The following is a 24,283-nucleotide window of genomic DNA, read 5'->3' as shown; positions in this document are numbered from 1 at the left end:
TTATAGCTTTGATACCAACTTACTGATGCACTTTGGAGTTTTCATTGTTCCAGGAGTATGGTACAACACTGACATTGAAGTTAACGCTTGCCCAGTATCATGCAATGGTTCCTCTATTTCAGTACATTTTTTTATCACATGGTATCTATCCCCAGCTGTTGTCCTTGACCTTTGTAAGGCAGACAGCCCTGAATAAAAGTTGCATGATGTCTCAGGCCTGCATATTATTTCCATCTAATCTTGTTGTTTTCATCCTATATTTTTATTCACAAAAAAAGGACAGGTAAATTTAGATTCCACCAACAACTCCCACCCCATTCTTGGCTAGAGTATAGGGTTTCCATCACAGCAGTAGAGAGGGAAGTTGCTGTAGTTAAATGCTCTAAGAACAGGAAATACAATGTTTACTCAAAATCCCTTTCTATCTTCAGTGTCCTCATTTTGGCTGCATGCTTGTTGGCTGTTAAAGAGAGTGACGGTATTAAGAATAATCATAGTATGCCATCAACTCAATTCTGACTAATGGCATCCTTTTTCAGGATTTTCTAGGTACAGAGTACTCAGAAATGGTTTACCATTCCTTTCTTCTGGGCAACAGTGGGGAATCAAACTCTTAACCTCTGGCTCTGCAGCCAGATACCTAACTCACTGAGCTGTCCAGGTGACTAATTTACAGTAATACTCATATGTAATCTCAATATTTGAATAGCTTGAGTTGGAAATATAAAAGAACCATAATATTTGCAGAAGGATATGAAACTTCAGTCCATTGAGATGAAAAGTTCTTAAGAATTTTAGATAATCTTTCATCTTCTTTTCAAAACTTAGAAGAGTCAGACTTCTCATTTCCAATCTGTGGTACATGTCATCTACCACAGTGGGTAGAGGAGTGAAAGCCCAGAAGAAATGGGTACAGATATTATGTAATCCAATAGTGTATGGAGTTGCAATACCTTTTCAACAGCCTTCCAACAGATAGTAAATTTGAGATATGTCTCTAGATGGTAAAATCTCTTGGATTAAAGGCAGGTATCTGAAATAAATATTTTATTGCATCATGCCTTATGCAGGACTGGACAGACCCTTCCCATAAGGAGCTATTAACCACAATATTTGTTTCACCTTGGCACATTTGGATCAGCCAGAAAGAGCAAGTGCCAAATGGGAGTCCTCACAGTTCCAGATCCTCTGTGTCCTAGGGATGTATAAATTGATGCAAATTTCAATCTCCCAAAGAAGAAGTTTTGATTAATTGCATTTTTAGCAAGCAGAGCATGAAGTACAAAAAAAAAGGCTCCAGTTTAGGGGAAATGTGAAAGAGAACAGCTAAAAATATCTTCTCCTACACAGCCGTTTTGTTCACAAAAATTTACTAGCCCTTTGCATATAAAAATCACTCTACAAGTAACTTAAGTAGAAAAACATTTACCGTTGATGTTCAGTTACAATCAGAAGAGTAAACAGGACAAAAGAGAAAAAAATTGCAGCCTCAGCCATGTGGGAGGCTGAATTTACCATGTTGGCCACAGAGTCAGAAGTCAGGAGCAGAGAGTTTATATGTTTGCTCTGGTCTGTGGTCAAAGACAAGAGAGTGCGTAAACAGTCAGATGGGGGGGTAGGAGCTTGCCTCAAACCTTGGGGGAAAGGACTTTGCTAATTGCTTAGTGGCAGAAAACAGTCACCTTAGTTTGGGGGGGGGACTCCCTCTCACTAAAATCCGGCACCAGGCTGCATGCAAGATTGTTACCTTGCCAACAAAGAGAAAAACGTTACTTTCACAACAACCTGTGAAATAGGATAAACCAAGGTATATTTATTTGTTCAGGCCCTGTTAATAAGCTAATGAGGGATTTCAACCTGGATTTTTCACATTCTGCCCCTGTCCCCATGAGATACCCAATGTGATGTAGTGCACTGGTTCTTAACATTGGGTTACTCAGGAGTTTTGGACTGCAACTCCCAGAATCCTTCACCACCAACTGTGCTGCCTGGGGTTTCTGGGAGTTGTAGTTCAAAAACATCCGAGTAACAAAGGTTAAGAACCACTGATGTAGTGGATAGAGTGATGGATCAAGACTAGAGATGAGGGTGTTTGTATATGAATACCCCCGCACAGCTGAAGTTAACAAGGGCCTCGCCCCTGGGACCAGACTATTCACCCACACGTCCGCAGTCACCGCTGGCCCCACTCTTCCAATCATGCCAGAGCGCCTGGTCAGCTAGCCAATCATCAGCCTTGCAGGTAGACTGATCTTCCTTCTGCCAGGACTGGCTAGCCAACTGGGTGCTCTGAAGCAATTGGAAGGGAGGGGCTGGTAGTGGCAGACTAGGGGGCTGGACTCTCATTAACTCCAGTTGTGTAGTGGTATTTGTATACAAGTATGAATACCCCCATATTTAACCTAGACTCAAGAAGCCTGGGTTCGAATCCTCACTCAGGAATGGAAACTCACTGGGGGTATGAAACTGGTAGAACCAATCCCTAAATATCTCATTTAAAAGCTCTATTAGGATTGTTATAAGTTGGTTCTGACTTAACAGCACATAAGAACAATTCCTGTTCAGATAAAACATGTGCAAATCTTCCTGAGACAAGATACTGTTTGATCTGGAAACTTTCACTGAAAACAAGAGGAATTCCAGCTGTAGTAGCTATTCTCATCTGTTGTGTGATGCTCCCTTTCTTGTTTGTTTGCTTGCTTCATTGTTACAGATGTTAAGGTGTGGCTGAATTGTTTCAAACTGAAGGAAAAAAGTGCTTTGATGCTGTTGCAGAAGTGGATCTTAATAGACAGCGAGCTCTGTCTGTTTTGCCATTAGTACATGGCATACGTGGATGGATGAAATGCCTCTTCACTCAGATAACATAATGTTCATAATTCTGAGCCACAAGTTCTTTCCCCATTGGTTTAACAGACAGAGAAATAATTGTGTTTATGATTATGAGAAATTCAGTAGCAAAGATGCCTGAAACAAAGATGCATAAAAGGGCTGCTGACTTGTCCAATATATAGTTGGGCTACTTAAATTGTCTCAGCTACAAGGGAGACTAAGCAGCTTGACTGATTGCAAGCAAGGTTTTGATACAAATGAACAGGTTACTGTAATGTAATAGATTTTTATTTTCAGATTATAAAGTACATGGAATCACAGTTGAAACAGACAACCAACGTGTGACAGCAAGAGAATTTGAAGGTATGGTATATGTGTGAGTGTTCATATATGCATAATGGTGCAGAGAAGTTAAAAATAACTATTGGACAAAAGTATAATAGGATGTCAAAAGTGAAAGGTATGTGCAGTTTCTGTGCCCCACTGATTTTAATAACAGAAACTTAAGCACATGATTAAACCCACAAAGGCAAAACATTAGCATTTCATTGTACAACTTTGGCTACAGGCAAAACACAACTATATATAGATTAGAGTGGGATGGGCATTGGGGGATAACATTCTTGTTTCTTCCACTTTATCCTTCTTCATCCAGAATTGATCATCTGTTTTTTTCAGTCCCATCCTCAATATGTGCAGCTCTCTCAGTTCTCCTTGTAATTTGTTATCTAGTTACTTTCTAGGATTTTACACTGATTTTTGTTGTTGTTATGTGCGTCAAATTGTCTGTGACTTATGGTGACCCCATGAATGAGAGATCTCCAAAATTTCCTGTCCTCAACAACCCTGCTCAGTTCTTGTAAACTAAAGCCTCTATCTTCCTTGATGGAGTCCATCCATCTTTTCTTTTTTTTTTTGGTCTTCCTTTTTTTCCTGCTGCCTTCCACCTTATCCAGCATTACTGTCTTTTCCAGAGAATCCTACCTTCTCATTATGTGTCCAAAGTAAGAGCTTTTGTCATTTTTACTTCCATAGATATCTCAGGCTTGACTTGTCCGTCTTTCTGGCAGTCCAGGGTATCCAGAAAGCTTTCTCCATGGCAATATTCAAATGAAATGAATTAGTTTTTCTCCTATCAGCCTTCTACACTGTCCATTTTTCATACCTATGCATACATAGTGATTAGGAATACAAGAGTATAGATGACCTTGGTCTTGATCTCCAGTGACACATCCTTACACTTCATGATATTTTCTAATTCCTTCATTGCTACCCTTCTGAGTTTGTCTTCTGATTTCTTGGCTGAATTTTCCATTTGGACTGATGATTAAACCAAGGTATAAAAAGTATTTAACAATTTCTTCATTGTATACATGAATGTGTAATTCTTTAATAGTCATGATTTTTGTAATCTTAAGAAGCAGTCCTGCTTTCGTACTTCATTTCATTGGTTTCATCTGTATATCTTAAATTATTGACGTTTCTTCCACTAATTTTAACGTATTCTTCATCTGAATCTATTCCAGCTTTCTGTATGATGTGTTCTACATTTAGATAGAACAGATAGAGAGATAAAATGCACCCTTTTCTGACACCTTTGCCTATAGGAAACCGTTCTGCCTTTCCATATTCTGTCCTAATGGTAGCTTCTTGTCTAGAATATAGTTTAGGCAATAGGGCAATCAAGTGCTGAGGTACATCCATTTCTTTCAGAAATTTCTTCTGGAATGGATTAATCGTGTTACAATGCATTTCAATGGGAAATGGAAACAACCATTTTGAATTATGTCCATCTTCTGGAACGGATTATGGTCATAAGTCGAGGCACCACTGTACAATGCCCCTTTTGAATTTCTTTCCTCATGAAGATCTGGTAGTAAACATGAGCATAGGGGTGAGATGATGGTTATTATTTATTTTGTGTCCTTGATGGTCATTTTTGTCCATATTAGTATCTGCATGTTTTTTTCTTTTGTTGTTGTTAATGCAATACTGTGAACTCAAGGTTGGTTCTCATTTTACATTTTCTATCCCACTGTGGACATCTTTGTGTAAAATGAGGAGGAAATCTTTCATCCAACAGATGTTTTGGACCTCCAACTCACATAATAGCTTGTTATTGACCATGCTGGTGGAGCTATAGGGAAGTGAAGTTGAAATTGTATGAAGGACCACATATTCCTCATCTGTGGTGCAAATTATTTGTACTACCCATGCTGTCTGAAAGATCCAATCAGCTAAGGCAACTGGAAACAATAATTAAGATGGACTGGACCCATGTATCTTAAAGGAGCACCAACTGAATTCTGACTGCTTGTATGCTTCTGGTATGGTAAGAATCACATGTGTTTAGGATAGCCACTTTCACATCACTAACAAGAGAGATGAATCTCCTTCCCTCAAAAAGGGCAAAAGAGGACAATAATTTGAATAAAATTGCATTTGCTAATGCTGTATAGCAAAACTAGAAATTTTTTAAAAATACAATTTAAACCAAATTACAATGCATTTCACTGTCCAGGTGACCTTTGTGTCTGCCAAGTCTGCAATCCAAGTGCTAAATATAGATGAAAAATTTCAGTGTCTTTGATGTTCATCTTTATAGTTCTTTACCGTCAAACAAGAGGACACCCTGTAAAAGAGGGCTGTCTTCTTGTAGCCCTTAACGTAGAGACCTGTCCTCTGTAAAGAGGACTCAATGTATTTTGTATTCAGATATCTGTATATAAGTAGAACATGTAGAGTGAGAATTGGCCTTCAGAATCATTCTACTGAAATCATCTCTGAAAATGTGTCAGTTGAATTGTGTAATCCAAATCTGTGCCAACAGAGCAGCAGCAATTAGCTGTTGTTGTTTTTCCCTTGCAGGGGCATATTTAAACTGCAGACACAATGCAAAGAAGCAAAGTAATGCAAGAATAGAATGGAAAAAAGTTACAGGTTCTGATGTTTCATTTGTTTACTTTCAAGACTCATTTGTAGGTAAGATGGTTCTGTGTCTCTGCTTATGTGTGTATGTTGTTGATGATCTGTTTCTTCCATGTGGATTGTTTTAAGCTGTTCAGGAACAAAGTGAAAAGACATTGTATGTGTGTTGTAAATGGAATGATACATTTATTGTTACCTCAGTATCCAAACTTTTCCCAGGAGTGCAGCTCACAATATGATAAATTATAATATACTAGGATAGCAATGCCAGGGATAACAATATATCCAAAGATATAACAGCACATTTAGTAATTTAAGAGGGTCTCCTGGACTGAGCCTGCACCTGCTAATGATTCTGCTATTTATATGGTGGTTATAACCACCAAATGGTTATAAGTAATGCCAGGTTTTCATGTTATCTCTTCCATAGAAATGAATGGAGACATGCTTTTCCTTCTTCACTGCTTTTTTTGTCATGGATATTATTGACTGATACTGCCATAGTACCTCCCAATCCTGCCACCTTCTGAAAGCCCAGAATTTCTGCTTTAGTCTTTTATTAAAGTCAACAGATTATCAATTTTGATGTGAAAAGTGTGGTTTTCTGAGCCAGAAACAGTTAATTTTTGGTTGGTGTTGCAATGTATTTTGAAGGAAGAACCTTTGAGGAGCACACCAACACCCCATGGGAGACAGATTTATTAGTAGCACCTTTTAATATGCATAATCTGCCAGAGGGAAATGTAAATGGCAAGTCCTTTTCAGTGTGTATGGTTTTGTCAGGTTAACTCAGCTAATGTCTGAACCTCCTGCCCCACCAGGAGTCCTACAGAATTTCATAGACCGGGGGGGGGGGGGGCGGATTAGAAGTCTGTGCTTATCACAGCTGGCATTTATCTAAGTAAAGAGTTAGTTCCAGAATGAAATTAAACAATCTATGACAATCAAATTAAAATTAATCTGAATATCAAAGTATAAATCTTTCCATTGTTGCATTAATTTTAGGCAACATCAGTTTGTCTAATTCTACAAGCATTATTTATCTACATTGTTTATATGTTCCTTATGTACAAAATACTCCAGTGTTGTAAAATTCAAAAGCCTTACAGTGAGAAAACTGTAGGCAGAAATACTAGAAAAATGCTTCCTTGCGACTTGTAAGAAGATGTAAGTGTTAAAACTTATGTTATAAGTAGAATTTAAGTCATATTTGAATAATAAAATTCAGGCACATAAATAAATAAAATATCAAAAATAATGTTTTAAGTTGCATTCCAAAATGCAAGAGTTTAAAGCTTGTAAAAGCACATTTGAAAATGGAAAGATAGAGAATCCTTCTAAAACTGGTCAGGAAAAGTAGGTCTATCTTTTACAGCAAGTTCAAGGTGTGTGTTTATTTCTGGAGTAGTTCTTTATTATCCTTAAAGGCAAACTTCCTTTTAATAGCATTGTTGTTTCTGCGTTTCTGTATTTCAAAAAGCTGAGAAATTCCTCCAAAAAAGCTCACTGTAAAGATTAAAGTTAATATTAAAGCTATACTTCAAAAAAGAAAGAAAGAAAGAAATCCAGACCACCAATCAACCCCACACTATCTTCCCTCAAAACATGGGAACATTAATGCACTCTTCTTGTACCTTAATTGCAGCCCAGATAAATACAACTCCATTCTTTATTTTTCTAAAGAGAAGCCTATGTTGACCTAGAACTAAGTCCATTAAACGAAACAAGACTTCATGTCTTCAAGTATGGTACAACTGGATTGGAGAAAAAAAGATATGACTGTAGCTAGGTCTGTTCTGCAAATCTGGTGTTTGTAGATGTTGACACTATTGAAACGTGTGACTGTTCAATTCAGCTCTTCCACATCACTAGTAATATACAGTACTTTATAGGAAATGGAGCAATGTAAAAGCAAATTTTTCTCTCTCTCTTTTGGGAATTATAGGATTTGTAATCCAACACATTTAAAGGGCACCAGGTTGGGGAAGACAGCTAGCTGAGTGGGCGGATATTCAAAAGAAAGTATTTTGTCTTTGTTTAATTTTGTGTGATTGGAATAGGAAGGGCGGATCAGTATTATATGCTGTTAAGATGTGCCACTTTTATCTGATTTTATTTATATATTTGGAATCCAAACTAGAATCTATCTCCAAAGAGTTCTTTTTCTAGCAATTTCCCTCTGTGTTTATTTGTTTATCTAACAGGCAATTTCAAAGGTCGAGCAGAAATCCTGCATTCAAGCATCCAGATCCGCAATGTGACAAGAAAGGATTCTGGAAAATATCGTTGTGAAATAAGTGCACCTTCTGAACATGGACAAGAAGCAGGAGAAATTGAAATCTCTCTCATAGTGTTTGGTAGGAGTCTAAACACAATTATTTGAGATTTAAACTGAATTTAATTGAAAAAGATATGTAGTAATAGCAGCTATATATTCTTTTAAAATTAATGTACCTTCTGAACAATATTGTTATAATACTTTATGTAAAAATGTACAAATTATTTGAAATTGCATTTGATTTTATATTACTATGTTTCTGTCTTAAATTGCTTTATACTGTTGATATTTCATTTGTATCTGTGACAGATAAAATTGACACAGAAGACTCTTGTGGGAGTAGCATTTTGTCTCTAGCCAGCAAAGGAGTATAAAAAATCTGCAGTTTCATTGTTTAATGGCATGTAAGAACTAATTTCACTCCCACTGCCCACTTATATTAAAACTTTGGTGGGACTATACCAAGGATGAGTGCACTGTATATACAAAATGTGATACACAGACCATGTGATCCAAGTAACTTTATTGGGGCAGCATGTGAACATATAAGAAGGCTTAGGCATATAGATATCCCCCTTACATAGATGATGCCATTTTCTAGTTCAACCAGCTGCTCCAATTTGTGAAGTACCCATCTCAGCTATGAGTGGGACAGTAGTAGAACTACGATGTAAAGAAAATGAAGGTGTTCCTGCTTCGAAGTACAGATGGTATAGGAATGGCGTTCTTCTACTAGAGAACCCAACATCGTGGATGGCTAAAAAAGACAGAGTTCACTATACTATGAATACCACATCTGGAACTTTGGTAAGTTAACACCTGTTCAATAATAGTTCACATTAGTTCTTTTTTCATCCATAAAAAGACTAAAGTTGTATTTTATCCATCTCTGGGAGAAAATGTTCAAAAACAAAAATTTACTTGCCCATATTTAGTGAATAGATCTGTCATATATTTTGGGCATTTCCACCTTATTAAACAAAGCCTAGTTCTTAGAGTTTATTAGGAATAGTAACATCTTAATTTTGTTCAGACTTTCCTGGCAAAAACGTATTCACCATGTTTCAGATGAGATTTCATGCAGCTCAACCAAACTATATTCTTGAGACACATTCTAAATCACTCACAGTAATAGTAATAAAACTTGCAAGGCAATGCTTTGGAAATGTACTCCTTTTGACTCTGCATTCACAAGCTTTTTAACAGATAGCATGTCTTCTTTTTACTAGCTGTTCAATCCTGTTTCAAAGAATGACACCGGAGAATATTACTGTGAAGCTGACAACAAAATTGGAAAGCCTCAGAAATGTCCTGTGAAGCGAATGCAAGTTGGTAAATGTCAGACACAAATAAGCTTCCAAATGGAAATGTCTGCATTATAAGACAAAGCTGAGAAACAAGAAGGAAAATAAACTGGAATTTTGGAAGATAATCTATTTAGTTCATCTTCCAGAATGTAACTCAGTGATGCAATATTTTAAAAATCAGTGTTCTAAGCAAAAGTTCAGTTCACATTTTGCATCTTCAGAATGACTCACTGGATCTCCACAAATGTTAGTGATGGAACAAGTAATATCTGTAACACTGTTCATATTAAATAAGTTAACTTCTGCTTGGATAAGAGGTCTATCAAGACATCAGCTTTCTCCATTTTAATATGCAGAAACCACATTTCTTTATCCATGTGTGCATCTATGAATCAAGAATGTTCATTCATCTAGAAACATCTAGTATCAGAGTCCACCACACATTCTTGTCTAGAAGTGGGACAGTTATCTTCCGATATCTCTCAAAGAAGTGATAGCTGGGGCCAAATGCTTTTATAAGATAAAGAAGTATACAGTGGAAGTGAATATGTCACTAACTTAGTTCTCTATCAGAACCTCCAATACAAAATTAACAACACTGGTCATTCCCACATAATATTTGATTTGTTTTGAATTTTAGATGACCTTAATGTAAGTGGCATCACTGCTGCTGTGGTCATTGTGGCTTTGATAATAGCTTCCTGTGGTCTTGGGGTATATTATGCACAAAACAAGGGCTACTTTTCAAGTAAGTAAAACTTTATGCTTCCATAATTAGTGTTTCTACATGCCCTGCAGATACTAGCTGTAATATAGAAGTGTCTCCTTTATATTTGTATAATACCTCAAATCTGTTATAGTCCTGCGAAAGTAAATCAGCAGATTTAGCTATTTCAAAAGCTGAATTTCATTTCAAAGTTGAAGTGCCATATTTGTTACAATTTATAAGATGATTTGGTCCAATCCATGGTCAGATGGAGGCTTTGCTCTAGAGTCCTTGTAGAATTTTATCTCCTAGCCTCCTCTGCTGGATCATAATGAAAGTACATATTCCCCAAATAATACTAGGCAATAAGGAATCAGATGTGGCCTGGCTGAATTATTAACTGTAAGGCAGCACCATTATTTTTTGTGGGACCAATGAATAAAGTCTAGATTATTTAGTCCTGTTAAATGTAACTCCTCACAGTCTGTTGACATAATTGTGGTACTTGTTTTATCTAATTAGATATAAACCTTCCTGGAGTCTACTAACCACTTAAGAATTTCTAGAAAGGTTGCTCATTATTCTTAATATTTTATTTGGTTTGGATAAAGATGCTACCTTACTATGGATTTTTCTAATGGACCAAAATTATTTTCCTGTTTTTTCAGTAATATATTTAGCATACAGTACAGAATATGTGCTTTAGCTTGCCAGAGCAAATGCACATGGTATAAATCATTTCAAATTATTCAAAAAAGTATGCTGAGGAAAACTGCATCATCTGCAGGAGGGCTACCCCAAATATATTGTTTCCCAGATTCTTTCCCATTAAAAGGCTTTGATCACTGACCAGTGTCAAACTGATGGAAACCAAAATTTCTTTCCTAGAACCCACTGGTTTTCTTTTCTTTGTTTGTTTGGGGGTTTTTTTTGTTTTTGTTTTTGGGTCCCTGATTGTTAGCAGGGCAGAGTTTAGCACTATGGCAACTTCCTCACTGGAAATTTACAAAGCATTTCTTAAAGTGCAAAAAACAAGCAATTAAGCAAATAGCTCTAAAACAGAAGCTGTAGCACTGAATTGATTTTCCCCTTTGAATATTTTAATATGTTATTTGGAACTAGCAGATCAGAAGTCAATAGAAGTTCATTGTGTGGTGATACATCTGTTCTAACAAACTGAACACCTTGTGGATAGGCAGCATGAAGTTTGGTAACAATGTAATGCATCTTCCCTTCTCCCTTCTCTTTGCAGAAAGAAATTCTTCAGTGTAAGTACTTTTTCTGTTTCCTGCTTCTGTACTGAAAAATTAATTATAGTGTGGCTCCACTCTACTGCTTGAAGAAAATAAGTTTGGGGAAAAAACCCACAACTCCTGCGCAAATGTTTCACCTGTTAGACAATAATTATTGTGGCTTCAGCTGGCAAACTAAGATTGCCAGTTCTCCTAATCTGTTGATAATAAATGTTTAGAAGCACAAAGAGGCTTTGTAGAATTTTACATATTATATTTCTCATTATAAATCTTACTGTAATTCAATTAATGCAGGCTTCTTGATATATTACTGCAGTTATAACTGCACAAAATGAATTTCAACTAATTTTAAGTACCTTATTTAGAAATGTAAGTTGATTAACTTCATTCACACAGGCAACTTCAGTTGTATATATAGTCCAAGTACTGAATCACATCTGTAATGATATTGTTTTACTTCAGAACAAATTTATTTGAAAAGGCAAAGTTATCTACAAATAAAATGTCTGTAGAATTCTTGATGGTTTACCTAGAACTACCCAGGTGTAACAGTATACTTTCAAACGTTTGTTTCACTAGCAGGGAGAAGATGTCTAAGTACAAAACTAAAGCATATGAAAAGGTGAGTATTCCATGTCCGTGTGTAAGTAGTAAGGTCAGTTTTCTTGTTGTTCTTGCTTTAGGAGAAAGTGAAAAACCACAAAACTGCCATGAATATATAAAGAAACATCTGTAAACGCCCACAGCAACTAAGATATGTGTTACATTGCCAACCAAGTCACAAGACATTTCTTACTGGACTAGACTGTTTCAGATCTATAATGAGATGTGGGGGAGGAGATTAATTTTGAAAGCCCCCCTTTGCCAAAAGTTTTCCCTTCCCATAAAACAACGTTCTTGAAATGTCGGGAAGTATTAGACTAGAACCTTTTGCATTTTAAGTTTGGATATAGATAGCTGTATACATGTAGAAAGTTGAATAGTTTCCATGTAAATTTCCAGTTACTAGTGGAAGAATAAATATAAACTGCATCTCATGATTTCTGTTTTATACCAGGTGTTAGTTCCTGCATATGTTACTTTTGTACAATGCAGCAGTTGCTAGATTCCAGCAGCATTACATACATATTTTCATTACTGTACATACTGAACATGAGAGGCAGACGTTTGGAAGAGACATCTTAGTCAAGGACTAATCAGGGACAATTCCATATCCAGTCTTGCCTAGTTTACTTATTAGAAATAGCCCTTTTCACTTATGTCTACTGATTCATACAGACATAGAGACAGGCAAGAGAATGATATGCCATACATGTAGCCACCCTGTTTATATTGGACCTAGAAATCTAATTTTTTTTCACTTCAAAGAATTGTCTTTCACATAAACACAAAGCAAAAGTTCACTGTTTACATAGATTCACCCTAAAGCTTTTTCTACCATCATAGTATCTTTAAGTGCTGTGTTGCAGTTGGTTTGGGGTACATTCCAGTTCACGCTAAGGCTTCTCTTGTTCAAGTGTGATTTTATGAAGCAAGGTGGAATATTTGATATAAATGTGTAAATCAGCTTTGCAACTCCCAAATGAATATAAACTGAGGGCTGGATAGCATTTCAATATGACAGAATCCTTTGCTTGTTGGAAAAAAAGCAATGGTGGATTCAACCACAATACAATGAGCAAGAGTATTCACCACAGAAAGCTCAGTGAATTAATTAATGGTATTGAAGCTGTCCCCAGGTCACCATGAAATAAGTTTAGTTTGCATCAACAGTTACACACCAATGGCCACCACCCTGTTTGGTAGCTCTTGACTGAAATAGGAATGATGTCATCATTAGTGACAGATGCCATGAATTAAAGATTCCCTTTTCGTTTTGAGGTGAGCATGCATTTGGCTCATTGGCTGTGAGTTATGTACACCCAAAATTGTAAAAATGTTGTGCAAAGTTTAATCAGTGGCAATCTGACAATGACATCTTTCCTATTACACAGGCAGAGCTTTGCAACAGGATACTGGCCAATAGCTGTAAGGCTTCTGTAGTTCCTATGCTTACAGGATCAAAAGAAATCTGGGTGCACAGTGCACTGGAGGGTTCTTTCTTTTTTGAAGTGACAGAATGAAAAGATATCTTAATTCAACTGTATGCACCTTTTAAGTACTATGGAGTACTTCATTCTTCATTCATTGTTTCAGTTATTTTACTGACAGTAGAATAATTTTTTATTGAAAACGTCTGGACAATTTTAACTGTTACTCTTTCTGCCTTTTTCATTTTCCCCTTCTCAGGATTTCAAGCATACAAAGTCATTTGTTATTTAAAGGAAATATCTTATTGGAGAGTCACCAAATGACCATTTGATGCCCAGAAAATGATGAAAGAAATGCTTAAACTCTTTTCTGTAAATATGAAGAGTGATGCACACAAAAAGCCAACAGCACTGCAAGGCACTGCTACAAGTTGACATAAAATTGTCAACAACTGTTTCAACATGGCTTGACAATTTCTAATGAAAAGGTGGTAGGAAGAACACACCAATGTACGGTTTGTCTGGTAGTGTAATGTACTCAATGAGAGCACTAAGCAAGGAGAACTGATGAACTAACTGAACTGTTTCCATATTACTGTATTATTACTATTATATTTTATGGGGAAAAGGTTCTGTGGTGCCAACAAAGGTGGAAAATAGGACTGGTTCATCTTTAAAAAAAATTTTTTTAAATGGTTTGGGCACTTTCTAAATTGGGGAAAAAAGAAGAATGGGGGCACAGCCAAGCTTTATTATAACACATTTGGCATGGAAAAAGTAGACGTAGGAAAGGCTTTTTAAAAATCTATTATAACATTAGAACATAAATTAATGGAAATAGCTCTCATGCCCCCATAAAATGAGGTAACCCACTAGCACAGATTGCTTAAATGGAAATGTGGATGACAGGGCTGTCAGTGATTATTAGTATGATAGCATTGAAATCCATTTTAGGGACCACATGCTTCCAGATATCTGTTGCTGAGTAGTAGCAGCAGACTTCCAGTGGGCAACTTTGGAAACAATATTGGATTACAGAGGCCTTTGGGCAGATCCAGGCCTCTGATCACCTGATTTTGTCAGTGTCATGTACTATACTCCCATACTGAGGTTGGGATTTGGCTTTGTTTTAGAGAGAGCTTGTTCTTTTTTCCATTGTCAAGAATAAAATAGGACAAAACTATTACCAATATTGGTGAGGAAAGAGAGGGAACTCCAACCAGCCACCTTCTGTGAATGGCTGAGTTGTGCGCTGTCTGCTGTTAGCGCCGTGTGGGTGGAGGAGCCGTGACGTCTTTACCTGGACATTGCTTTCTGCTTAGCTCATATTTGGCCTAGTGGCTGGCCATTTGTGGAAAGCCTGCTTTTTTGCCTACTGCCAAGAGCACCAGAATCACGGCTGGCAGATTAGGCACAAGAATGAATATCTGAATCATATGTGAATGCCTGACCCTAGCAAGATGTAAACTTTATTTAAACATGTTTGAAAACAAATTTGAAAGGTAGGTTTTTGTTTATAATTACTCTGTGACATTCCAGATTTTCTGTTCACAAGTTGGATCAGAAAATGACTATTTGTTTAAGTGCCTTGAGATTGTCTAATCATTTATCAGTGATCAAATATGCAGGTATATGTTTGCTGAAATGTGATGTGTCTTTACCACTGTTCATTTAAAAAATAAGTCTTGCTCTAAAAACCTTGCATTTTATGGTTGTTGTTGGTTTTGTTTGTTTCACATGCTGCTGAGTGTCTTTAAAATATTTAATAGTGGCTGAAATCCTGTTGCTTAATGTAGTAATTTGCAATCAGATCAGACACTGAATGATTGGAATATATGGAGAAGTTGACTCACTAAATCCCCTTAATGGGCCTACATACAGCTGACTACATTAAGCAAAAGGATTTCAACCACTTTCATCAATTACTTTGTTCTGTGATTGATACAATTGCAATGCTCTGCCATTGGCAGGTTTTTGGCACAATTACACTTTATCCCCACCTTCAGACTGTCACTGTTCAACATCTGGAGGGTTTTGAATTGCCTATTTCATATGTTACAAGGCAATATAGTGTTTTTTCCTAGAGTGATCTTCCTATCCCAATGGGCTGGATAGGGTCTCCCTCTTCCCTTCCCAGAATGATACAGGAAAATGAGACACTAGTCAAACCAACTGAATTTATTAACGTGAAAGGTAATTTGTTGGCAACAACTTGCAACAGTTCAGAATTAACATTTCATTCCTTTGAGTCAACAGTTCCGTCTCTTTTTACAGTCCATTCTTTAGTCTCCATCTCTTCACTGATTCTCCAGTCTTGTATTCCTGGGCTTGTTGGAGTGATTGGTGGCATCTGGCCAGACATGGCTTCCCCACTCAGACCAGTCTGCAGTACTTTCCTCATTTCTCCCCTGACTACCTTGGAAGGAGGAGTCAGGGTACCCATCTCTCAGGTATAGCACCAGGGTCCTTCCTTCAAAGTATCTCCTCAGACTTTGAATTCTCCAACATTGCTCCCACAATGCAAAGATATAGGGCACAGTTTGTGACTCCTCTACCTGCTTCTTCCTTAGGGATTCTAAACTGCACCAGTCCATGGATCCTCTTTGGTCACAAATTTCCATCCCCCAGTTAAGATGGGTCTCTACCTCCCCAGATAGGTATCTTCACCTTGATATTTCATCACATTCTGCCAGATGTCCCTTTCTCCTGCTTTTATATCTTTCTCCCATTGTGATTCCTCCTCTATCTCAGTTAATTTTAAGGGGAGAAAGGACAGTCCACTGACAGGGGTAGTAGCCTCCTCCCCTATACCAGTGGTTCTTAACCTTTGTTACTCGGATGCTTTTGAACTGCAACTCCCAGAAACCCCAGTCAGGACAGCTGGTGGTGAAGGCTTCTGGGAGTTGCAGTCCAAAACTCCTGAGTAACCCAAGGTTAAGAACCAGTGCCCTATACCTAGTAAAAATACGTTCACGTAGACCATAAAGTATTTATTTTTTGCTTTATTTCACTTCAAACCAGCCAAAAGGATTGGCACCAAACAAAGTGCTACTCCATTCACAGATCTGCAACATATTTCCAGGGCACACATATTATTCAGAAATGAGCCTCACTTAGTTCTGTGTGACTTACTCCTAGGCTGAGCTGTAGAGAACTGCACTCCAAAGTAATAAAACTAATAAAATATCTCAGGCTGCTTTCTGGAGATGAATAGCAGCACAGAGAGAGAGTGTGTGTGTAAAACCAAATCTCTACTGCTCAAACCTGCGCAATATAAGGGAGAAGTATACAGTATATATTAAAAAGTTGCCAAGCAACAGATAAGTATATAACAACTAACCATAGGATTTCAATGATTTGTGCAATCACATTTTTAAAAGTGTATCTTATATCTAGTATTTTGATATGTCAAGTTTTCCATTTATAATAAAGTTGTATGAACAGATTCCTGGCTCTGCCTGCATGAAAAAAAATTAAACTACTTATCGAAAATAACCCAAAAACACAAGCAAACGAAACCCAACAAAAGGTGTAGTTTTGCAATTTATTTTATATTTAACAGTTCAATAAGCTTTTTCCATATAGATGCGTATAAGTGATAAAGGGCTAACTGTATTTGTACTCCAGAACTTTTTATTTTACTGTTTATTTAGGTTGCAACCACAGGCCTATTCAACAAAGCCAACCAACACTGTTGCTTGGTGTACACATTATAAATCACTTCTTTTCATCTTCAAATTTGGGTTCTGTACGGGAGGAAAAACTGGGGTCAGTTTATTTGGAGCAAAGTGTTTTCTAAACAGTTTTACAACTTGATTCAACAATACTTTACCAGAATTTAATTCCCATTTAATGGGAGTTATTTCTAGTTGCAACCTTAGCTTTCTACCTCTGAAACTTCTTCCCACAGTTGATAGTAACCTTTTACTTTATTCATTATGGCTTGCTTACTGTATACAATGACATTTAAATTTTTGTAGGTACAGAGCCAGCAAGCACTCATCCTTTTCAGTGCATGCTGCAGATGACTAAACTTCAGTAAATTAGGAATTGTGCAAAAGCAATGCTTGCTGGGCTGCTTCTGATGCAAGTTGCTACCACATCTAAAAATCAGCAAATCATTTTGCTAGGGACATCGACAGAGATTAATGCAGGAATACGTACATGTATATAAAAAGTGTTTTTGCGTGCATGCATGTACACATGTATTATCTACATCAGATTTAACATTGGGTCCTCTTTGTCATGTACATACTCAAAAGTACTACTAATGTACTACAAAATATTTTGGGGTGATATCCTTAATATGCTACAAGGATCCCACTGAAGTGTGTGGGGTGTTAGATTTGATGACACCTAGGAAAATGCCTATAAGCAGTCCATAAACTTCACAACAATCAAATTACCGCATATCAGTTCTACAGAACGAAACTAGTGGTTAACAAATGTCTCAAAGCTCACCTTCAAATTTGAAATCTGGAAATTTGTTCACATCTCCACCACCGTATAACCGTTGAAGCTTAGCAATTTGTTCATTCATATTTTTCTCATATTCAGGGCCAACATCAACAGGGCCACCAGTTTTCCTACAAAGGCAAGAATGTATGTCCTAAATAATACTGTGCCTGGAATGATAAAAGCTTGAGCAACTATTTGTTTGAAGATTATTCCTAAACAGAATAACATAAATTGTTTAGAAACAAACATACAATAAAATCTCACAAAATTTCAGTTTCAACTGATAGTTTTGCATGTGGAAAAGGAGTACAGCTAATGCTAGCAACATGCAACTTCTGTTTCTGCATCCTAGGGATGGGGAGTTCCAGAGTCAAATGGCTAATTCTTTAGTCCCAGGTCTCACTACTGGTTATACCAAATCTCAACATCTGAGAAAGAGGATTTACAGTTTCTAGTATTCTAATTCTGGAGTTGTTTGGAGTTTTTTGAGAAGGCCTGCAAATCATTTTATGACAAACACTCTGTTCCTGGAGAAATGCAGAAAAAAATTACTCCCCCCTTTTGCCCCCAGTTTTCATCTGGGGTGTTTGAGGGAAACAAGAGTCTCAAAACGAATGAGGGGGCACAAGCTACCCATCTGCATCACTTTGTTTATTTTTGTTGTAGAGAGCAATCTGGTTTTACAGTTATATGATTTCATCTACCCCAAGATCTCCCTTCCAAACATGATTTCTCCACTTTCTCTTGGGTTTATGAGCATCTAAAAGATAACACTAAGCATACCAAAGCCTCACAAAGCAAAGTAGTAGACCAGATATTTTCTTTTGGAGAGCAGTCATCTGATGTTACAATAGCTTATAAGAAAAGAAAAAATCTTCAACAATGGAGGCATAAGGGCTGTTTTGCCCAATTGCTTAGGAGTTTTAGTGTGAGAGAAATGAGAAAAAGAATCCTTAACATGTTGAGAAAATTTATACCCCATGCCTGTTCACTGTCTATTGGTAGAAGGCTTGAAAAATATCCTACAACAATTAAATATGGATAACACAATTTGTTTATTTTTAAAATTGCTTTACCTCTTTTTTATGGACTTGATCCACTGCATCCCATAAATAATTTCTGTCATTGACTATTGATATCGTTTTTTGTTTGTTTCACAGTATAATTTCCCAACAGAAAAGTGCAAACAATTTTGGTTGCTGCTGAAGACAGTACAGTATGATACTGCATTTCTTGACTGGATATGCTCATTTAACACCATTATATTCTGTTTTTAACTGAAGGATATTCAAGGCTACTAACAATAGATTATTCAATTCTATATACAGCTACAGTGTAAAGATTTCAGAGGACACAGGCTGGATACAGCCATACTTGGAATAAACCTACTGAATTCAATGAATTTTAGTAAGCGGAAGAATGATTAAATCTGAATTCATTCAAACTATATTAAAACTGTTTTCTAGTTCTGTAAAGTACTTAATAAAATCATAGAAAAGTGAAGTTGGAAGGGGCCTACAAGGCCATCCCCTTGCTCAATGCAGAAATACAATCAAAGCATACCTGCCAGGTGATTATCTACATTTTTCTTGAATGCCTCCAGTGTTGGAGCAGTCACCAACTCCTGAGGTAACTGATTCCACTGTCGTACTGCTCTAACAGGAAGTTTGTCCTGATATTCAACCGAAATCTGGCTTCCTTTAACTTGAGCCCATTGTTGCGCGTCCTGCACTATGGAATGATCAAGAACAGATCTTGCCTCTCCTCTGTATGACAGCCTTTCAAATATTTGAAAAGTGCTATCATAACACCCCTCAGTCTTCTTTTCTAAAGGCTAAACATGCCCAATTCTTTCAGCCTTTCTCATAAGGCTTGGTTTTCCAACCCCCTGATAATCCTTGTCGCCCTCCTCTGAACTTGTTCCAATTTGTTAGTTTGCTTGTTTGTTCAGTCATTTAGTCGTGTCCGACTCTTCGTGACCCCATGGACCAGAGCACGCCAGGCCCTCCTATCTTCCACCACCTCCCGGAGTTGTGTCAAATTCATGTTGGTTGCTTCGATGACACTGTCCAACCATCTCATCCTCGGTCGTCCCCTTCTCCTCTTGCCTTCACACTTTCCCAACATCAAAGTCTTTTCCAAGGAGTCTTCTCTTCTCATGAGATGGCCAAAGTACTGGAGCCTCAGCTTCAGGATCTGTCCTTCCAATGAGCACTCGGGGTTGATTTCCTTTAGAATTGATAGGTTTGTTCTCTTTGCAGTCCAGGGAACTCTCAAGAGTCTCCTCCAGCACCACAATTCAAAGGCATCAATTCTTTGGCGGTCAGCTTTCTTTATGGTCCAGCTCTCACTTCCATACAACACTACAGGAAAAACCATAGCTTTGACTATTCGGACTTTTGTTGGCAAGGTGATGTCTCTGCTTTTTAAGATGCTGTCAAGGTTTGTCATTGCTTTCCTCCCAAGAAGCAGGCGTCTTTTAATTTCGGGGCTGCTGTCTCCATCTGCAGTGATCATGGAGCCCAAGAAAGTAAAATATGTCAGTGCCTCCATATCTTCCCCTTCTATTTCCCAGGAGGTGATGGGACCAGTGGCCATGATCTTAGTTTTTTTGATGTTGAGTTTCAGACCATTTTTTGCACTCTCGTCTTTCACCCTCATTACAAGGTTCTTTAGTTCCTCCTCACTTTCCGCCATCAGAGTGGTATCATCTGCATATCGGAGGTTGTTGATATTTCTTCCTGCAATCTTAATTCCAGCTTGGGATTCCTCCAGTCCAGCCTTCTGCATGATGTATTCTGCATATAAGTTAAATAAGCAGGGTGACAATATACAGCCTTGTCGTACTCCTTTCCCAATTTTGAACCAATCCGTTGTTCCATATCCAGTTCTAACTGTTGCTTCCTGTCCCACATATAGGTTTCTCAGGAGATGGATAAGGTGGTCAGGCATGCCTATTTCTTTTAGGACTTGCCATAGTTTGCTGTGGTCCACACAGTCAAAGGCTTTTGCATAGTCAATGAAGCAGAAGTAGATGTTTTTCTGGAACTCTCTGGCTTTCTCCATAATCCAGCGCATGTTGGCAATTTGGTCTCGAGTTCCTCTGCCCCTTCGGAATCCCGCTTGTACTTCTGTGAGTTCTTGGTCCACATACTGCTGAAGCCTACCTTGTATGATTTTGAGCATAACCTTGCTGGCGTGTGAGATGAGTGCAATTGTCCGGTAGTTGGAGCATGGATTGCTGCCTTGGATTGCTGCCTTCATGGATTGCTGCCTTGTCGTGTCGAGGGGGCCTGAGTAACTCAGAGAAGCTATGGGCTATGCCGTGCAGGGCCACCCAAGACAGACAGGTCATAGTGGAGAGTTCTGACTAAACGCAATCCACCTGGGGTAGGAACCGGCAATTCCACTCCAGTATCTTTGCCAAGAATGCCCCATGATCAGAAACAAAATTTGTTAGTATCCTTCTTGAAGTATCGTGTCCAGAACTGGGCACAATACTCAAAGTGAGGGGTACTAGCACCTTGCGGGATTTATACTTCTATTAATGCAGCCTAAAACAGCATTTGCCTTTTTGTAGCCACATCACACTGTTGGCTCATACTTACCACCATCGCTGCTGTTTTCCAGAGGAAATAGCTTCCCTCCAAGAACTAAGGTGCTAAGATAATCCAAACATATAATGGCTGAAGTCCTGTTGCCTGGTTTTGTAAACTGCTCTAGAATAAGCCACTGAATCAGTGAGAATCTGGTGAGTCAATTCCTAAGCAAGTTCCATTGATTCAAATGGGCCTACTCTAGTTGCAACTTACTAAAGTAAGTTAGTATATTACTAAAATTAACTCATAATTAAATCAGACCCATTTAAATCAATGAAATCTGCATAGCAGTTGTCTCACAAATCCCCACTGATTCAGTGGGTCCATTCTAGTGTAACTAGAATGTAACATTCTGGTGTAACTTTTGCTAAACAAAAGCATTTCTGCCCTTACATTAACTATATTACATTAACCTAACTTTTTCTCCACTGAATTTTAGACTACAGAAACTGCTTAAACCATTAGTTACATGGGTCATATTTGGGCCATGCTTTGAATCCAAAGATTTCTGTAGTTAACACTTTCCATATGACACATAATGTGAAAACTTTCCATTATACAAAAGCAACTGAAATGAAAAAATGCAATTATGTACACAGACATCCCACAGAAGTCTCAATACTATTGGGAACAAAGTACTACTATGGTATTTTGAAGGAGAAACTTAAAAAAGAAAGAAAACAACCATCAACAGGGAACTTGAAGGGCTGATACCTGAATGTTTGACATTCATGACTCTTGTTTACTTACTGGCTCTTTGTGTTATATTCTCTGATCTTGTCCAAGAAGAGTTTCTGCACAGGATCAAGTTCTTTTGCCTTATTAAACACAATGGCAGAAAAGCCAATGTTTCTACGCAGATGAATGGAGATTGTGGAATGGAAAATTGAAGAAAATCTGAAGAGATGCTGGAGAATCATGGTGAATTTGAAGATAGTTTAGCTAGAATGACAAAGTGTGCATTAGTTATATTGCAACTGTGAGGCACGTGCCCTTTTAAGTCTCTAATAATCTGAAACTAGCTGAAAATGGCTAGTTTCAAATTCCATTTTACTGTGAGTTCAGACTAGTCTTTAAAAAACAAGGCTTTCTATGCTGAAACTCCAAAGCCATGGTTATGCAGTTTGCTGTAATCAAACATTCCACAAAGATGTACTGTAATATGTTCTTTCAGGTTTCTTCTATACTGAATTGCATTAGCAATTCCACCAAGCTTCAGTAAAAAGGAAAAGACAGTGCAGTGATTACATCAGTTTTGACAAGAAACCATCTACCTCTTGCTATGCCATTCTAGGCTACCTGAACTGCTTCCATCTCATTTGGTTATTACCACAACTAAAAGAATTAATGAGAGTTTTTTCTCCTCCTCCACAACACTCTTTCTGTGTTCTCTGAGCATGTAAGCTGAGAGAAGGGGAAATGTTGCCTTTTTCCTTGAATTTAAGAAACTCTGGAACTCTTTAGCTGAAGAGCAGGGATTTTTCTTTCAAGATGCTCTTCAAGAATTCTGTCTGGAACCAACATTATTGAGCACCTGCTGAGATCCATGGCCAACCCCATGGCCAACATGCTGCTGCTTCTGCTCCTTGTCCCTTTTCCCCATTCATTTATCCTCTCCAGAGAATGAAGACAGCCACAAGGAACAGAAGTCATGTCCTCTGCTTACAATGTCCTCTCTTTTTTTGGGGGGGGGGGAGTACAAATTAGTCCCAGAAGGCAAGGACAAGTCGATCAAAGGTGGTGACTTGAACAATGAGGACCATCACTCTATTCTCAAGGATACGGACAGGAACAACCTCTCACCCATCTCCTCTCCTCCAAATAACAAAACGTCTTCGTGATCTGCTCCTGCTGAGGAGATTCATCCCCTGCCACCCTGGACCTTTCTGATTATTCCATCAAGCCCTCTACTAACCACGCTACCTCCTTCTCCAATGCTCAACCTGCGGCTGTCGACCACTTGGAGCCGGGGAAGAAAATCCAGGACAGCCTTCCATCCTTCTGAGTTCAGTGAACTGACTCCCCAGCTCTTGGCGGGAGGAGAAGACACGTGTAGCCTGCATAACTAACTTGTAAACTGCCCCCTGAGTACATTACGGGCTAAGGGGCAGTATATAAGCAGCAGATTCGTTGTTTTGCACTAGCAAATGCCCCCTTGACCTGCCACGTCACCCCTCACGTTTACAACGTTTCCCCTCACATTTCGCACAGCAACTCAACTAATTCAAAGGTGGGTCGAGGGAGTGTGTGTGTCAAACGGGGCGGCGGGGTATCCACAGACCGACAACCCGAAGCGAGCGAGCACCGAAGAAAGGTCCCGTTAAAACCCCTCCGTCCCTCGCCGAGGCTCTTCTCCCCTCCTCACGGCCAGGGCCTCCTTCCTCTCCCTTCTCCTCTGCAAAGCCACCGGTCGGTCACCTTGCTCCAGACGAGGAGCCTACAGCAGCCCCGCCTCCCAAGAGCGCAATGCTTTTCGGGAGCTTCGTTTTGAAACCGCTCCCCAACCCCCAATCTGCTGTTTTGTCTAAAGGCAGGCCCCTCTCCGCCGACCGACTCACCGCGCAGAGCCACGGACCGCTTCCCACGGCTCTTTCCTCAAGAGACCACAACAGCTCCCCTGAAGCCTGTAGAAGGGGGAGAACTCGCTCCTGCCACCGGAAACGGTGAGGTTCACTTCCGGTTCCAATGAGGCGGGTAGAAAGAGCGACAAACTTTGAGTTGCACTGAAGCGCGGGGCTCGGGAGGGGGCGGTAGATTCGCAAGGGATGCCGGGAGTTGTAGTTTTTGTCCCTGTGCGGGGGGGATCGTCTGTGCGCTTTTCCCCCGCCAGGGCCCCGCGCGCAGGCCTCGCCGCCCGCCTCGGAGTGCATTGAGGGCTTTTCTTTTCCCCCT

The 24,283-nt window shown here is 38.7% G+C and overlaps 2 protein-coding genes across 4 annotated transcripts in view; one reads left to right on the top strand and one right to left on the bottom strand.

Annotated features, from left to right (window-relative positions):
- JAM2 (junctional adhesion molecule 2) overlaps nucleotides 1-16,779 on the top strand; it is a 28,518-nt gene extending 11,739 nt beyond the window's left edge. Inside the window, exons 2-10 of one of the 2 annotated variants that reach the window (XM_020789621.3) lie at nucleotides 3,130-3,195; nucleotides 5,701-5,814; nucleotides 7,965-8,117; nucleotides 8,640-8,845; nucleotides 9,268-9,370; nucleotides 9,986-10,093; nucleotides 11,304-11,319; nucleotides 11,887-11,926; nucleotides 13,594-16,779. In XM_020789621.3, coding sequence (XP_020645280.2) covers nucleotides 3,130-3,195; nucleotides 5,701-5,814; nucleotides 7,965-8,117; nucleotides 8,640-8,845; nucleotides 9,268-9,370; nucleotides 9,986-10,093; nucleotides 11,304-11,319; nucleotides 11,887-11,926; nucleotides 13,594-13,626 — 839 coding nt within the window. In that variant the 3' untranslated portion in view covers nucleotides 13,627-16,779. Of the gene's footprint in view, nucleotides 1-3,129; nucleotides 3,196-5,700; nucleotides 5,815-7,964; nucleotides 8,118-8,639; nucleotides 8,846-9,267; nucleotides 9,371-9,985; nucleotides 10,094-11,303; nucleotides 11,320-11,883; nucleotides 11,927-13,593 lie in introns of both variants that reach the window. The other variant, XM_020789620.3, reaches the window with a different exon arrangement.
- An 85-nt stretch (nucleotides 16,780-16,864) lies between these two features.
- Nucleotides 16,865-24,252, bottom strand: ATP5PF (ATP synthase peripheral stalk subunit F6). 2 transcript variants are annotated; one of them, XM_020789622.3, is made up of 4 exons: nucleotides 23,950-24,252; nucleotides 22,142-22,333; nucleotides 17,796-17,920; nucleotides 16,865-17,080 (listed from the first exon to the last, which is right to left on the bottom strand). In XM_020789622.3, the coding sequence occupies exons 2-4, from the start codon at nucleotides 22,309-22,311 to the stop codon at nucleotides 17,052-17,054; spliced, it is 324 nt and encodes a 107-aa protein (XP_020645281.2). In that variant the 5' UTR covers nucleotides 22,312-22,333; nucleotides 23,950-24,252; the 3' UTR covers nucleotides 16,865-17,051. The 2 variants fall into 2 exon arrangements, with proteins under 2 accessions (XP_020645281.2, XP_020645282.2); XM_020789623.3 differs by having other exon boundaries at nucleotides 23,612-24,016.
- Between the last annotated feature and the right edge of the window lie 31 nt (nucleotides 24,253-24,283).

The sequence above is a fragment of the Pogona vitticeps genome, chromosome 3 (assembly GCF_051106095.1).
Source record: "Pogona vitticeps strain Pit_001003342236 chromosome 3, PviZW2.1, whole genome shotgun sequence".
Classification (NCBI taxonomy): Eukaryota; Metazoa; Chordata; class Lepidosauria; order Squamata; family Agamidae; genus Pogona; species Pogona vitticeps.
This window is presented reverse-complemented; position numbering and strand designations above follow the sequence as displayed.